The 14,019-nt window shown below is 36.8% G+C and overlaps 1 protein-coding gene across 1 annotated transcript; it reads left to right on the top strand.

Annotated features, from left to right (window-relative positions):
* Positions 1-11,276: 11,276 nt before the first annotated feature.
* Positions 11,277-12,913, top strand: LOC145804148 (DNA topoisomerase 2-like). Its single transcript, XM_082897906.1, has 5 exons — positions 11,277-11,410; positions 11,526-11,565; positions 12,113-12,229; positions 12,316-12,429; positions 12,601-12,913. The coding sequence occupies exons 3-5, from the start codon at positions 12,179-12,181 to the stop codon at positions 12,784-12,786; spliced, it is 351 nt and encodes a 116-aa protein (XP_082754032.1). The 5' UTR covers positions 11,277-11,410; positions 11,526-11,565; positions 12,113-12,178; the 3' UTR covers positions 12,787-12,913.
* Positions 12,914-14,019: the final 1,106 nt, after the last annotated feature.

The raw sequence follows: 14,019 nt of genomic DNA, 5'->3' as shown, positions 1-14,019 counted from the left end.
AGTAGAAATATACTAAACCAAATATAAGCATTGAATAAAGCAATAGCATTCAATAGATGGTTAACCAAGAAAATCAATTACATCATTTTACAGTTTCATGACACCAATGCCTAAGACATGTTTTACCTTCCAACATTATCAATATGGCTCAGAACCTGGCCAATCTTACAACAGTGAACCATACATAATATATTCACATTCATCCAGTGTCAACAAACAGATGAGACTCAGGCTCAAATCAAAACACTTCATACTTCCAGTTTGATACACATTTTAGTGCTGTATCAATAAAACACTTCAATATAAATAAGCACACATAAAAGTGACGCTAATGGAGTCCATCCCCTATCTCCTCCCAAACAAAATCCGGTTTAGAGGTCCATCCCCTATCTTCCCCTAAACCGTGGAGTACATCCCCTATCTCCTCCCACACAAAACAATGTATGCAAACACACAACATATACAACACACAATCAATACACATAATGTCTGTATTAATTCAACAGTCAAAAATTGATGACTTAATCAATGATTAGTTTCAGTTATCCCTAATCCACATGCAGTGTCTACAACAAGCATGACTATCCTCCACCGATAGCCCAAAACAGTTATTTCTAGACTTGGAAATAAATATACCAGCAATTCAATAGACGAGTGATTTAAATTAACCAACTACGCCATTTAATCAATGAATTCCCCAATTCCATGAATTAATTATACAAATTAATTTATTAATACAACTAGGGTTTTTCCCAAAATTACCAAAGTATCCCCAACATATCAAAATACCAAAACTTAGAACAAAACTTATGGATTGGAGTAGGAAATCCCTACCTTGAAGAAAAGAACTCGAATGGAGAAGATGACGAAAACCAAAGTGCTCCAAACCCAAGATTGTTCAGATTAAACGGAAGCCCTCGACCCACTCTATCTTTTTAACAAAGGACTTAGGGTAGAAATACACTCTAAGTAGATCAAACCTAAGAGAGAAGGTGTGTAGGGAGAGGGAGAAGACGGTTCTAGGGTTTTAAAATCAAAAAGGAGATGAAAAATGATCCAGAAAGTCGGATCTCGGATTTTTATACCAGTCGCCCCGCTCGAGCGTGGAAACCCCCGCTCGAGCGCCACTCACAGACTCCTGCTCGAGCGGCCAAACTCCCGCTCGAGCGGCGAATGCACACTCCCAGAAGTTTTTGCAGACAGGTCCCCGCTCGAGCTCCCAACTCCCCGCTCGAGCGTCCAATCCCCCGCTCGAGCGGCCAACAATACACAGGACATACTGGATGGGTGTATTCCCCGCTCGAGCGTCCAAACCCCCGCTCGAGCGGACAAGCCAAAATCTGGGCAACTAGACTTGGTTCTTAAGCTCAACCAACCTGCTCCAAATCTTCCCAACACAACCCAAGACTCAAAATAAGGATTAAAGGGTGCAAACAACATACTCTCAACAACCAGCTCCACGGAACCTAAGTCTGTATATAACAAGTAAAGAAAAGGGAAACCGGGATCGCTATACCCTTGATCGGAACACATTTTTATTAATAATTTATTTTTAAAATCATATTTACTATTGACAAAAATGTGAACAAATAGATAGATTAGATAGACAAATAGGTAACACGATAATAAATAAAGAGATAACATTTAGACAGATAGGTGAATAAATAGATAACACTTGCAAAAATAAGTTATGATAGGCTGACAGTGGACAAATTGACATATAAATATCTATAATATGATCTTTTCAAATTGTTTTGTCCTTTCAGTCCCAACAAAATAAATATGTATAATATTGCTCTAATTTTTTTTAAATTGAACTTATTTAATAAATAGGTCTAGAAAGTCCTGCCAACCTAATCTAGTCGTTCATGAATTTTCAGTTTACTCAACCATATTATGGAATTCCTGTTGATAGTTAGTTTTGCTTTTTTTAAGTTGTCATTTTAATTTGAGATAATATTTAGGTTTAATAGACCCACATTTTGGAATCAATTTCAGTAATCCGAACAGTTCACTTCTTAAGACTCGTTGAGTAGAATATTCATGTAAAAAAAATCAAGATGATTGGACATCGGTAGCTATAGATTTGTATCATATTTGGTTTTTAAAAAAATGAACGATAAATATAATTGTAAGAATAACCATCCATTTTTTGTAATACAAATTTAATTCAAATATCTAATTACCAAAATCCGATCATCTTAATTTTTTACATAAATATTTTACTCAACAATTCTTAAAAAGCAAACGTTCAAATCGTCGAAATCGATTTTAAAATAAACCTATCAATTCCAAAGCCTTTCTCAAGTTGAGACAATCAACTTTAAAGAAGCCACACCATTGTCTAAAAATGTTTATTACCTGCTTTGTCTTTATCAATTTAAAAAGACAGTGCTCCATGTGCATTTTCCTTTTCGAAAGAAAAGAGTAGAGACAAGATATTCAATTCTATGGGTAATAGAACCCAATAATAATAATAATAATAATAGTAATAGTAATAGTAATAATAATAATAAATAATGCTCGGTTGTGTTTTTTTAAAAATACTTTTCAAAAAATTCTATTTTTTTATTTTTCGTGTTTTTTTATTTTTATTGATTTTTTTTAATATTTTAAATAATTTTTTTATTTTTTAGACATACCTAACATAAATATACCTAAAAAGTAAAAAAAATATGAAAAAAACCTTTTAAAAATTCATTAAATACCAAAAATACAAAAAAAAAAAAAAAACGAAAATTCAGTACATTTTTTGTATTTTTATGTATTTATTAAAATTTTAAAATATTTTTCCACAAATTTTTTACTTTTTAGATACATCTAAGTAAGGTGCATCTAAAAAATAAAAAAAATGTTTAAATTTTAAAAATATTCACTAAAAAAAAAAAAAAAAAAAAACACAAAATCAAAAAACTGAATTTTCAAAAAACTTAATACAAAAAACTCAAACTAAACACACTGAATAATAAATTACACGAATATCTATTCATTTTCTTCTCATTGCTTGGGTTGGAAATGGTTATAAATTCTGGGTAAAACCAGAATTTTATCCTAAGTTCGGTCTATTTTTTAGGTGGGCCCCGTGCGTCGATTTTTACGGGTCAAAGTGGTAACGCGTTCTATGCCGCGTTGTGATTCACGTGGTATATTTGGTTGCTCAAAACCATTACCGAGTGAATGGGAAATTGAAGCCAAAGTGTGCTCCATGGAAATGGAGTTTTGGTAGAAATTCCTTAAGGTTGTAAAATGGCTTGTCCCACATTGATTTGGTGAGAAGTTTTGAATGGGTTAATAAGGCATGAGTTTGGTACTTGGGGTGTGCCCCAAGGGGTACCCAAGTGTTTTAGAGGGAGAGGTTATGGGCAAAATGGGCTAGACCCATTGGACCCAAAAATCACCACACACGCGCACGCTGTCGCCGTCCGGTCGGGCGGGTTGGGCTTGGACGCGGGTGTGAGGTTAGGTTGCGCTTGTTCGGCCTTTTATTTTTGGTAAAATAAAATCCATAAATCAAAATTAAACTGGTTTGGTTTTACTGTACATCCAAACAGGGCCCTTCCCGAAATAAACCAGTCTGGTATTATTGCACACCCAAACAGGGCCCTGCCCGTTTTTGTTATCTATTTGAATATAACCCAACAGATTCAAATCTGTTTGAATTCAAAACCAACAGGTTTCATACCTGTTCAATTCAAAACCAAGAGCTACCTTTACATCTATAAATAGACTAGCCTCCCATTTGGATTTTACTCCAATTTTCGTACTCCATCCTCTGCTATAAATCTCTGCATTTTGCTGCATTTATTTTCTGAAAGAAAGAGTGTAAACACTTAGTGTGTTCGTAAGGCAAACAATTTGTAGTGCTGCTATTGTTTGTAGTAGATCATTTCATCCTGGGAGATAGACGTCCAAATTTTGAAAGCACCGTGGAGAGGACGAATCTGTCTTAAGGACACAGTGTCAAACACTAGACTTGATCAGGTTATAATTCGAAGAAATTAAATCAAGTAAGTTATTTAATTTATTTTCAGTGTTATTATTATTTATTTAAATCAGATTTTAATTTTGTTTTTGTAACAAAATAAAATCTGTTTTTATTTATTTATTTTTATTTCGAGTTTGATTTTTGTAATCAAACATATTCTCTCGTTTCCTTTATTTCTTTATATTCTGGTTGTTATTTAGTACACAACAGAATTTAATTTATTTAAATACAGTAAAAATTGCCCAACAGCTTGTATATATATTTTATATCCAAGACAAATTAAGAAGCAATACACAGTGAAAATCCAAAGCGGACAGGTTGAAGCAAAATAGTTGCAATAGAAGAAAATAGAATGACAAGTCAAGTAAATTGAAAATTTTTATTTTTGTTTTGGTACCTTGGATTTGAGAAGTAGCACAGCAATCACAAAAGGGAGCCCTCTGAAGTAGATGACAAACGAAGGAATGTAATACCACCGAGCAATCGCCAATTGGACCAAACAGTGCCTACTACATGCTAGCATTTCTAATGGACAAGTTAAAATATTTGTTCGTGTCGGCTGATTAAATGACCATGTTAAATGGTTTACGAAATGCTTAGTGTGGGGATATATTTTCTGAGTACCAACACGTGATCAAGGTGACGCCGACGTGTCAGCCGAGGTGCCATGTGTCCTGGTTATTATGCTGAGGTCATCTCGGATAGGCCAATGTTACCTCCAAAGATATCAGAATCCGAGATAAGCGGATAAGGGGCAAGAGTTCTAGAATGAGAGAAGACTTCAGTTTGTATTAAGATAAGACTCTTAGAGAGTTTATCCTAATCTTACTGGGAGTTCAAGATTAGTAGTAATCCTGAGTCCATAGAAGTTAGGCTTCTATTGGGACTAGGTTTATGTTGGCTATAAAAGAGAGGCACCCCATTGGGTCTAAGGTATGCTTTTGATACTCAAGCTTGCGAGTTTAGCACTTGATTTATCTTTGAGAGATATACTGACTTGATCGTCGGAGTGCCCCCGGGTAGATGAACCATCGCCGGAATCTTCTCTTTCTATTACAGGTCAGCCAGGTGCCATCTATTCTGCCGGTGCTCTCCAGCTGGTTACTAAGCGGGCAGTGTGGTCAGAAAATCACTCACACAATTTGGCGCCGTCTGTGGGAAAGAAAGAAGAATAGATGGCCAATGAAAGAAAGAAGAATAGATGGCCAATGAAAGAAAGAAGAATAGATGGCCAATGACGGACAGAAGGATCAGATTGGAGACAACGCTCCTACTGGGAGTGGGAGACCTATCAACCTCTACGTTAAAGGAGACGACCGCAACACAAAAACTCGTGACCAGAGTCACGGAGTGAAAGACGCCGGCCAGAAAAGTGACGCACCAAAGACAACAGATCGAAGCGGATACTACAACGAAGATGACCTCCAGGTATGGAAGGATAGATACCCGTGGAGGAACGAAGACCCTTCTAGAAGGGATGCAAAGATAGGGGGCATGAGCGCTCCCAAGGAGATAACATTCAAGTATAGAAGAACTCACCCTAAGTGAGCAGATCCCGGATTCCAGATCCTGGATCTCGGATCCTAGAAGACATGATCTCGGCCTAGATGAGTAGGTCCGAGAAGAGAAGAGCTGAACCTGAGTGAGTAGATCCAAGATTCTAGCAGACAAGATCTCGGCACTTAAGTCCGAGAAGAGAAGAGCTCAGTGAGCAGATCTCAGATCCCAGAAGATAAAAAAAGAAAACACACAAGGTTGGGCTGCAGTTAGCCAGGTTGAAGACCTTTTATAAGGTTCGCAAAGGAGTATGTGGAAGCCATGTAGGGGGCAGAGAGAAGAAGAATATGTTTACCACTTGTTGAAATTTGTAGCAATTTACAAGTTGGTTAAACCGATATGATGTTTACCACTTGTTGAAATTCTGTGTGAATTTACAAGTTGGTTAAACCGATATGATGTTTACCACTTGTTGAAATTTGTAGCAATTTACAAGTTGGTTAAACCGATATGATGTTTACCACTTGTTGAAATTTGCAGCAATTTACAAGTTGGTTAAACCGATATGATGTTTACCACTTGTTGAAATTCTGTGTGAATTTACAAGTTGGTTAAACCGATATGATGTTTTCCACTTGTTGAAATTTGTAGCAATTTACAAGTTGGTTAAACCGATATGATGTTTACCACTTGTTAAAATTTGTAGCAATTTACAAGTTGGTTAAACCGAGATGATATTTAACACTTGTTGAAATTTGTAGCAATTTACAAGTTGGTTAAAACCGATATGATGTTTACCACTTGTTGAAATTTGTAGCAATTTACAAGTTGGTTAAACCGAGATGATGTTTAAACACTTGTTGAAATTCTGTGTGAATTTACAAGTTGAAGTTAAACTGAGATGATGTTTAACACTTGTTGAAATTCTGTGTGAATTTACAAGTTGAAGTTAAACCGAGGTCATATTTAACACTTGTTGAAATTCTGTGTGAATTTACAAGTTGAAGTTAAACCGAGGTCGTATCGGTAGAAGATTGGTTTAAACACTTGCTGAAATTCTGTGTGAATTTACAAGTTATAGTTAAACCGAGGTCGTATCGAAAGGAAGATGGTTTAACACTTGTTGAAATTTTTAGAAAAATTTACAAGCTAAAGTTAAGCCGAGGTTATGATAAAGGATGATGGTTAAAACACTTGTTGAAATTTTGAGAAAAATTTACAAGCTAAAGTTAAGCCAAGGTTATGATAAAGGATGATGGTTAAAACACTTGTTGAAATTTTTGAGAAAAATTTACAAGTTAAAGTCAAGATCAAGCAATATCTGCGTACTTGCCGAGACTACCAGGTTGTCAAAACTTGTAATATGAAAAACTGAAGTCTTGATAGAAGACATTGAGAAAGTGACAAGTCCTAAGCAACACTTGTGAAAATATTTGTTACAATATTTTCAAGTGTTAGGACAAGGCCGAGATGAGCAAGATTAGAAGTTGTAACAGAGGTATTTTACTCGAAGAGATTGCACAGTCAAGGTGTACTTTGAAAACATGCAAATTATTCTAAGTGTAGAATCATACAAGAGTAAAAAAAAGAAGACATTCATTCAAAGAAGAAATTAGAGAAACACATTTAAAGAAGAAAGAAGGCACTTCGGCCCGAATATTGAAAAATAAAATATTCAGGCTACAAAAATGGCACGTCGGCCGGATTAAAAGCATACAAAGAAGGACAAAATACAAGGTGCAAGGTACAAGGTACAAGGAGTAAAAGAAGGAAACAAAACTACTCGGCATCAATGGCAGGATATAGAAAACAGTTGGGAAGACTTTTCAGCAGACTTCTCGGCCTCGAGCTCAGCATCGATCTCCCGAAGAGTTTAATCAAAGCTCTTCTCGGCGATTGGCACCTCAGAGTTTGAAGGCAAGGATTGAAAGCAAGAATCTGGAAAAAGATACAGAAAACAGAAACAAGAATGTAATTTGTAATCAAGAATGGTGATGAAGCTATCAGGAAATCAAGACAAAAAGATTGCACAGGTGTGTCAAGCGAAGAACAGTGGCAGAAATCAACAGATATGTGAACAGTGTGTATTCAAGAAGATGATTTGGAAACAACGGGTAAAACAGCAATGGTGATTAACAATGAAGCAGAGCTTCTTGGAAAGAAACAAAAAAATAAAACCAGGAGGAACAGTGGCTTACCAGAAAGAGGGAAGCCGGAATGAGAAATTGCCGAAGTCTGACGACGGATGCGAAAATGACAGAATGACGTAAGCTTCATCGGAGGAGAGGAACGAAAGCAGTTGCAGAGCTTGAAAGCTTGGAACAATGACGGATTTAAGCAAAAGAGCTAGAAAGAGAAAAAGACAGAGGATTGAATAAAAAAAGAAAAAAATCAGAGTCAAGAAGATGACAAAGTACAAGAATAAAGTCAAATGCATAGGCACTAAGTAAGTATGTGAAGAACAAGAAAGTAATGACCCAGACACGATGCTAGCAACAGAAAGCGGATATGGCAAGAACAGTGCCAGGCGTTCAAACAATTCAAAACTTGAAAACAGACGAAAATAGAAGACAACAGAGGGCAAGTAAACGGATTCAGAAGAGTTATGAAAGATTAAGCTTAATAAAAAAGTTTATGAACCTACCAAGAGAAATGAACGCTGATATGAAGATCACCGGAGTCAAATAGATGACTGGAAGTCGGGAACCCTCTGAAGAATGTGAGTGGAGCAGTTGCAAAGCTCTTGGAGTTTACGAATTAATGGAACAAGAACCTCAGCTAGAAGGTGTGTTCTTGAGCAGCTTGGAAAGCATGAAGCATGATACTTGACAGAAGTGGACAGTAAAGTCCAGGAAACTTTGAGGTTAGCGAGCTTGATCTCGGATAGAGGGGCACAGATGAACGAACAGTGTAGGTTCCATCACCTCAGAATGCCGAGATAATAGAACCTAGGGGGCAGTTGTGAGGATATATTTTCTGAGTACCAACACATGGTCAAGGTGACGCCGACGTGTCAGCCGAGGTGCCACGTGTCCTGGTTGTTATGCTGAGGTCATCTCGGATAGGCCGAGGTTACCTCCGAAGATATTGGAATCCGAGATAAGCGGATAAGGGGCAAGAATCCTAGAATGAGAGAAGACTTCAGTTTGTATTAAGATAAGACTCTTAGAGAGTTTATCCTAATCTTACTGGGAGTCCAAGATTAGTAGTAATCCTGAGTCCATAGAAGTTAGGCTTCTATTGGGACTAGGTTTATGTTGACTATAAAAGAGAGGCACCCCCTTGGGTCTAAGGTATGCTTTTGATACTCAAGCTTGCGAGTTTAGCACTTGATTTATCTTTGAGAGATATACTGACTTGATCGTCGAAGTGCCCCCGGGTGGACGAACCACCGCCGGAATCTTCTCTTTCTGTTGCAGGTCAGCCGGGTGCCATCTATTCTGCCGGTGCTCTCCAGCTGGTTACTAAGCGGGCAGTGTGGTCAGAAAATCACTCACACACTTAGTTTTTTTTTTTAAATTTATTTGTTAACTCTTTAGATTAATGGGATGGCTTTCTCTCTAATTCATAGAAATTCCTTCTATGCACACTCATAAAATGAATGTATTATATGCACATTATTATGCATTTTGTGATTCATGCTACATAATTTTTTGACAAATGTTATATAATCTTATGATAGAGTTACAATAATTAATAATTCAGAAATGAAGCTATGTAGTTTAAAGTAATATTACACATATTTATAGTAAAATTACACATTTTTTTCATAGAAATTTTGCACCACAAAATATATAATTTTATCATAAAAATGTGTACCACTATCACCAAAATACATAATTTTATTTCTAAATTACAAAAATGTGTACCAACCAAAAATGTAACAAAATCACATATTGTACCCTATAAGAGGTGTGTAGGAGTTTATTTCAACAAATTGAACCATTTATTTTGTATTATTATACTTGTAAATAATCATATAAAAAATTGCATTGATTCAATAAATATAGCTCATGATATTATCATATTTTTCTTTAAAAAAATAAATAGACTATTTTTAAATTATCTTTACAATCTATTTTTTTTAAAAAGGTAAATTACACTTATCTCTCACTGTTACTCTTTGTAAAGCTATATAACAGAATTTGCTGATATCATAAGTTATAATATCAAAAATGACAAAATAGCCTATTAGTTACCTTATCTATTTAAATGAAAAATTTCACTCATCTTCCCTGAGATTTTGCATTACTTATTTATATTAGACAACATCCTAATAATTTAATATAAAACTTATTCTACATTACGTAAACAAAGTAAAATTTATTGTTTTAAATAATGGATTTGTTGTTTAAATTTTTTTTTAAAGCTAAAAGAAATAGATTTATTTTTTTTCTGGAAAAATAAAAGGCCCTGATCTCCTCTCTGTCTCCAACTCGCTCTCTGTGTAGTATGTTCATCAGCCCTCTCCCTCTCTCTGTGTTCTCTTTCTCAATCGGTGCCCACTCTTCCTAGCTCACCGAAGTCCCCTACCACCATTGCTCACGTCCGTCGCACATCGCCATCGCCATCGCCATCGCCCTCTGTCTAATGGACTCCTCATTTCTGGGGGATCCTCACCCAATCTCACCTCATCGCTGACCAGCGTCGAACGCCACTGCTAGCGCCACCGCCACCGCCACCACCACCATCACCGTCGCATCCTCACAAGTTCTCTCTCACTCTCAGTCTATCTGTCTGTCTCTCTCTCTCTCTCTGTTTCTCGCTTTCTCCCTCTCTAGCCTTTGCCCTCGGTCTCTCTCTGTCTCTCTCTCTCTCTCTCTCTATATATATATATAATGCAGTGATCATCCGTACGGAGAGAGGGATTTGAGCCCTGATTGATGATTTTGAAGAGGTTTGTCATGATTTTGCGGTATGATTTTGATTTTGAATATGAGTTTCTCGCAATCTGGGCCGTGGTTCAATCCTCTGTTCGGTTCAAATCTCAGTAAGTTTAAGTTAAGTTGTGTGTTTTTTTAGTGATGTGGATGATGGCTAATTGAAATGGGATAATTTGATTTTAGGGTTTTTTGTTTTTTTTGGGAACTGTTGAATTAGCTGCGATCTTGCTGGTTTTTAGCTTGTTAGTTGGGTTTTTTTGGTGATATTGGGTAATTCGGTTAACTAGGTTTTGATTTCGTCTTTGGATTTGGAATTGGGTCTGTAACTTTTAATCTGAATTGAAGTGCCTTCAAAGTTATGAAATTTAGTTGATTTTTTTTCATGGCAGTTTATACCATATGGCAGTTTGGATCATTGCTATTCCACACAAATATTAGGCGTTTGGGAATACGTAGTTTTCCCCTTACTAATTAGTGATTGCATAGATAAATTCATCCGGAGCTCCCTCCCTTTGTATCTGGCTGTATATAATCTTTCATTTTATGCCCAACATGTGACCGAACATTTTCTGAATTAATTTGATGAAGGTTCTGCTAAATTTGTATGTTGGTTGAGTGCCTAAAAGAGTCATCTACTTCTTTGGAGATGGGACCCAACTGTGTATGTATAATACAGACCTTATACATAGGAAAGGTGGAGTTCCTATATTGCTAAAAAAGTACACTGGTAGTTTGATAAAAAAAATTTACTATCCTGGAAATCATCAGAAATCATGGTGATGTGTGATCTATTTTGCCTGAGTCATTCTTTTATTAGTTTTTTTTTTATCCTTCCCATTCTTGGAGGACCACTTTTTTTCTTTGTAATTAAAAATATATATATGTAACACACTGGTATCTATCTTCATTCCAGACTTCCTTTCCATGAGTTGAGGCAAGTTCAATTATGGCAGACATACCAGGTTATGTGAGAGCCAGCTTGCAAACTGGGAAACTTGTTTTCTTGGCAATTTTGGTTGCTGGAGGAATTGTCTTGCAAGTTTTGGTTAGTTGCATTCTTTCATGTTCATTGCTCTGGGTTCACTATATGCAATTATGTTGCACATCCCTTGTAACAAAATCATTATTAGTTGCTTACTTCTACTTTTGTAATGCCACAGGCTTGTGCTTTGTACAATAATTGGTGGCCAATGCTAACAGGTAGGCAGATGTAAGATTTCCTTATTTTCTTGGGTTTTTTTATATGGCTATATTAGGTATATCTATGAATTGGATTATCAATTTTTTGGTTTGGATTCAAATTTGGGATTTTGACTATTTTGGCGTAAATTCCTAAAGTATAAAAGAGTTTAATTTTTTTTGTTTGAAGATTGTTATGAATTGTTTTACAAATTGTATGGTTTGGAAATGAACTCATCAAAAATAGTTTATGCACTTGTCATTCTGTAGTTGGTTTGATCTTGTTAAAAAACGGTTAATTTCTCTGTTGGCCCTTTACTTGGAGTGTGAGTTCATTGAAATAGGATGTTGATTAATTATGGTCTGAAGCTTGAAATCAAACCAACTTAAATATTCTGAACTAATGGACAGCAGACTTGTGGCATGTTTATGTATTGCAGTTTGATTTCAATGATTAAGAGCATTGGGGTTTGAATGGCTTTCCTTTTGAAGTTTTGATACTCAACTTTCGAAATTTTGATTAAATTTTAGTTTCTGTTTTACATGTCTTTTGTTTATCTGTATGCAGGATCATCATGAGAAAGCATAAAAAATCACAATTTACTTTGGTATTAATGGACAGATTAGGTCCTCGATGGATCAGGCCCCGTCCACCAAGGGTCCCAATATTACCATCGATGGAGAGGTAATACACGTATTAAGGGATCCTTATTCAATTAATTTGTGGAATGTATTCATTTTAAAAACTTATCCATGTCAAGTTTCTTCCAGCTCGTGTGGCTCAACCCTGGTAATAATCATGAGCTTTTATGGGATTATGGAATGTGTGTTGATGCTAGCAGAGGGGCTGCAGTTAGATTACTAGCAGATGGGCTGAATCTTCTAGTATGGCTTACCTCTCTCTCTCTCTCTCTCTCTCTCTCTCTCTCTCTTTGTATTTAAGCTAACTAAAATTCTTTATACTATTCACAGTCATTGTGGAAACAATCAGCTCTATGGCTTACCTCTCTCTCTCTGAGGTGTTTGGAGTCTCACGATAGATTTTAATGGTTGCAGGATTACAGAGAGCACAACGATGACACCACCGTACACTTTGAAGTTATTATGTCCAAGGAGAACTTGATTATGGCAAAGCAAGAGGGCTTGCTAAAGAAATTTAAACTCACCACAACTATCAGCACAAGCAACATGCATCTGTTCGACCCAAAATGCGTGATTAAGAAATATGAAACCCCTGAATAGTGTCAATCTTGAATGTGTGTTCTGTCATAATGATGTTGAAACCGTGAAGCATATTCTTCTTGCATGTCCTTTTGTTTGGAGGCTTTGGTCAAACATTGTGCGATGGTGGGGTTTTCAATGGGTCATGCCAGGTTCTGTAGATGGACTGCTGCAGTGGTGGTATGGGTGTAGTATGTCAAAATTGGAGAAGAAAATCTGGATGGTCATTCCTATGGCAACTCATTGGTCTATCTGGAGGCATAGAAACGAGTGTGTTTTCAATGGACTACAACTAGAATTTGAAGCTCTATGCGACATTCTGAAAGTTCGAGTAGCTTTGTGGACTAAGGCATTGCCACTACAGGTGGCAGCTTTTGTAAATGATCTGGTGTACAACTTGCAGCAGGTCAAGTTTTGCCTGAGGAGTGGTGGTTGAGTGTGTATTTATTATGGCTGTTTTGTTCTGCATCAGAAAAACTGCTACCTGCTCTGGTGTCTTAGCTACAGTTTATCAGTTGTTTACTCTGCTGTCTGCTCTGTTATGCTTGTTGCTGCTCTGTTGACTGGTTCAGCTACGAGTAGAATGGTATGGTGGATGCAGATATGGTATGGGCTACTGGCTTTCTACTCCTGGTTTTCTACTAGTTGAGTTTGAGGCTACATAGACTTGGTGGATGCAGAGATGGTATGAGGCTACTTCTGAGTTTGAGGCTACTAGGTGGTTTTCTACTGGTTTTATGACTCAGCTGCTAGCATCTGTTGTGCTGCTGTGATGGATTTAGGTGTCTTGATTATGTCTGCTGTGATGATGTTTGGTATGGGTTATGGGCTATGTTGTGCTGCTGTGATGATGTCTCAGATATGGGATTGTTGGGATTGTTCTGTTTTGCCAAGAGCTTGTTCCAGCTTGGAGGTCTATTGGTGTTGCATGGCATTGGAGGTCAGATTTGCTTGGGCTACCAATTTGTCTGCTGTGAAGATATGGAGTGTGGCATTGAGTTTATCTGTGGGTATGCTATTGTGCATGGAGTGTGGCAACTTAGCAGCTGTTGGTAATCCAGCAGTAAGGGTATTAGAGAGATTGGAATAGAGAAATTGTGTATCTGCTGCTGAATTCTGTGGTCAACTTATACCAGTCCAGCCAAATTTGGTATCAGTCCAGCCTGCCTTCATTTTCTATTGAGTTCTGCTGAGTTCTGTTGTTTAAAGCTCAAAGGTGCAGCTTGGCTATGCTAGCATATTGAGCTCCAAGAT

The sequence above is a fragment of the Camellia sinensis genome, chromosome 12 (genome assembly GCF_055761805.1).
Source record: "Camellia sinensis isolate YWXY chromosome 12, ASM5576180v1, whole genome shotgun sequence".
In the NCBI taxonomy this organism is placed as follows: Eukaryota; Viridiplantae; Streptophyta; class Magnoliopsida; order Ericales; family Theaceae; genus Camellia; species Camellia sinensis.
The sequence above is the reverse complement of the archived record's forward strand: the minus strand, read 5'-3'. Positions and strand labels throughout refer to the sequence as shown.

Excerpts from the sequence above, each read along its gene's own strand:
- LOC145804148 (XM_082897906.1), top strand. The coding sequence starts at position 12,179 with ATGGATCAGGCCCCGTCCACCAAGGGTCCCAATATTACCATCGATGGA. Across the intron at positions 12,230-12,315 it reads ATATTACCATCGATGGAGAG|CTCGTGTGGCTCAACCCTGG; the intron begins GTAATACACGTA and ends AGTTTCTTCCAG. Across the intron at positions 12,430-12,600 it reads CAGATGGGCTGAATCTTCTA|GATTACAGAGAGCACAACGA; the intron begins GTATGGCTTACC and ends TAATGGTTGCAG.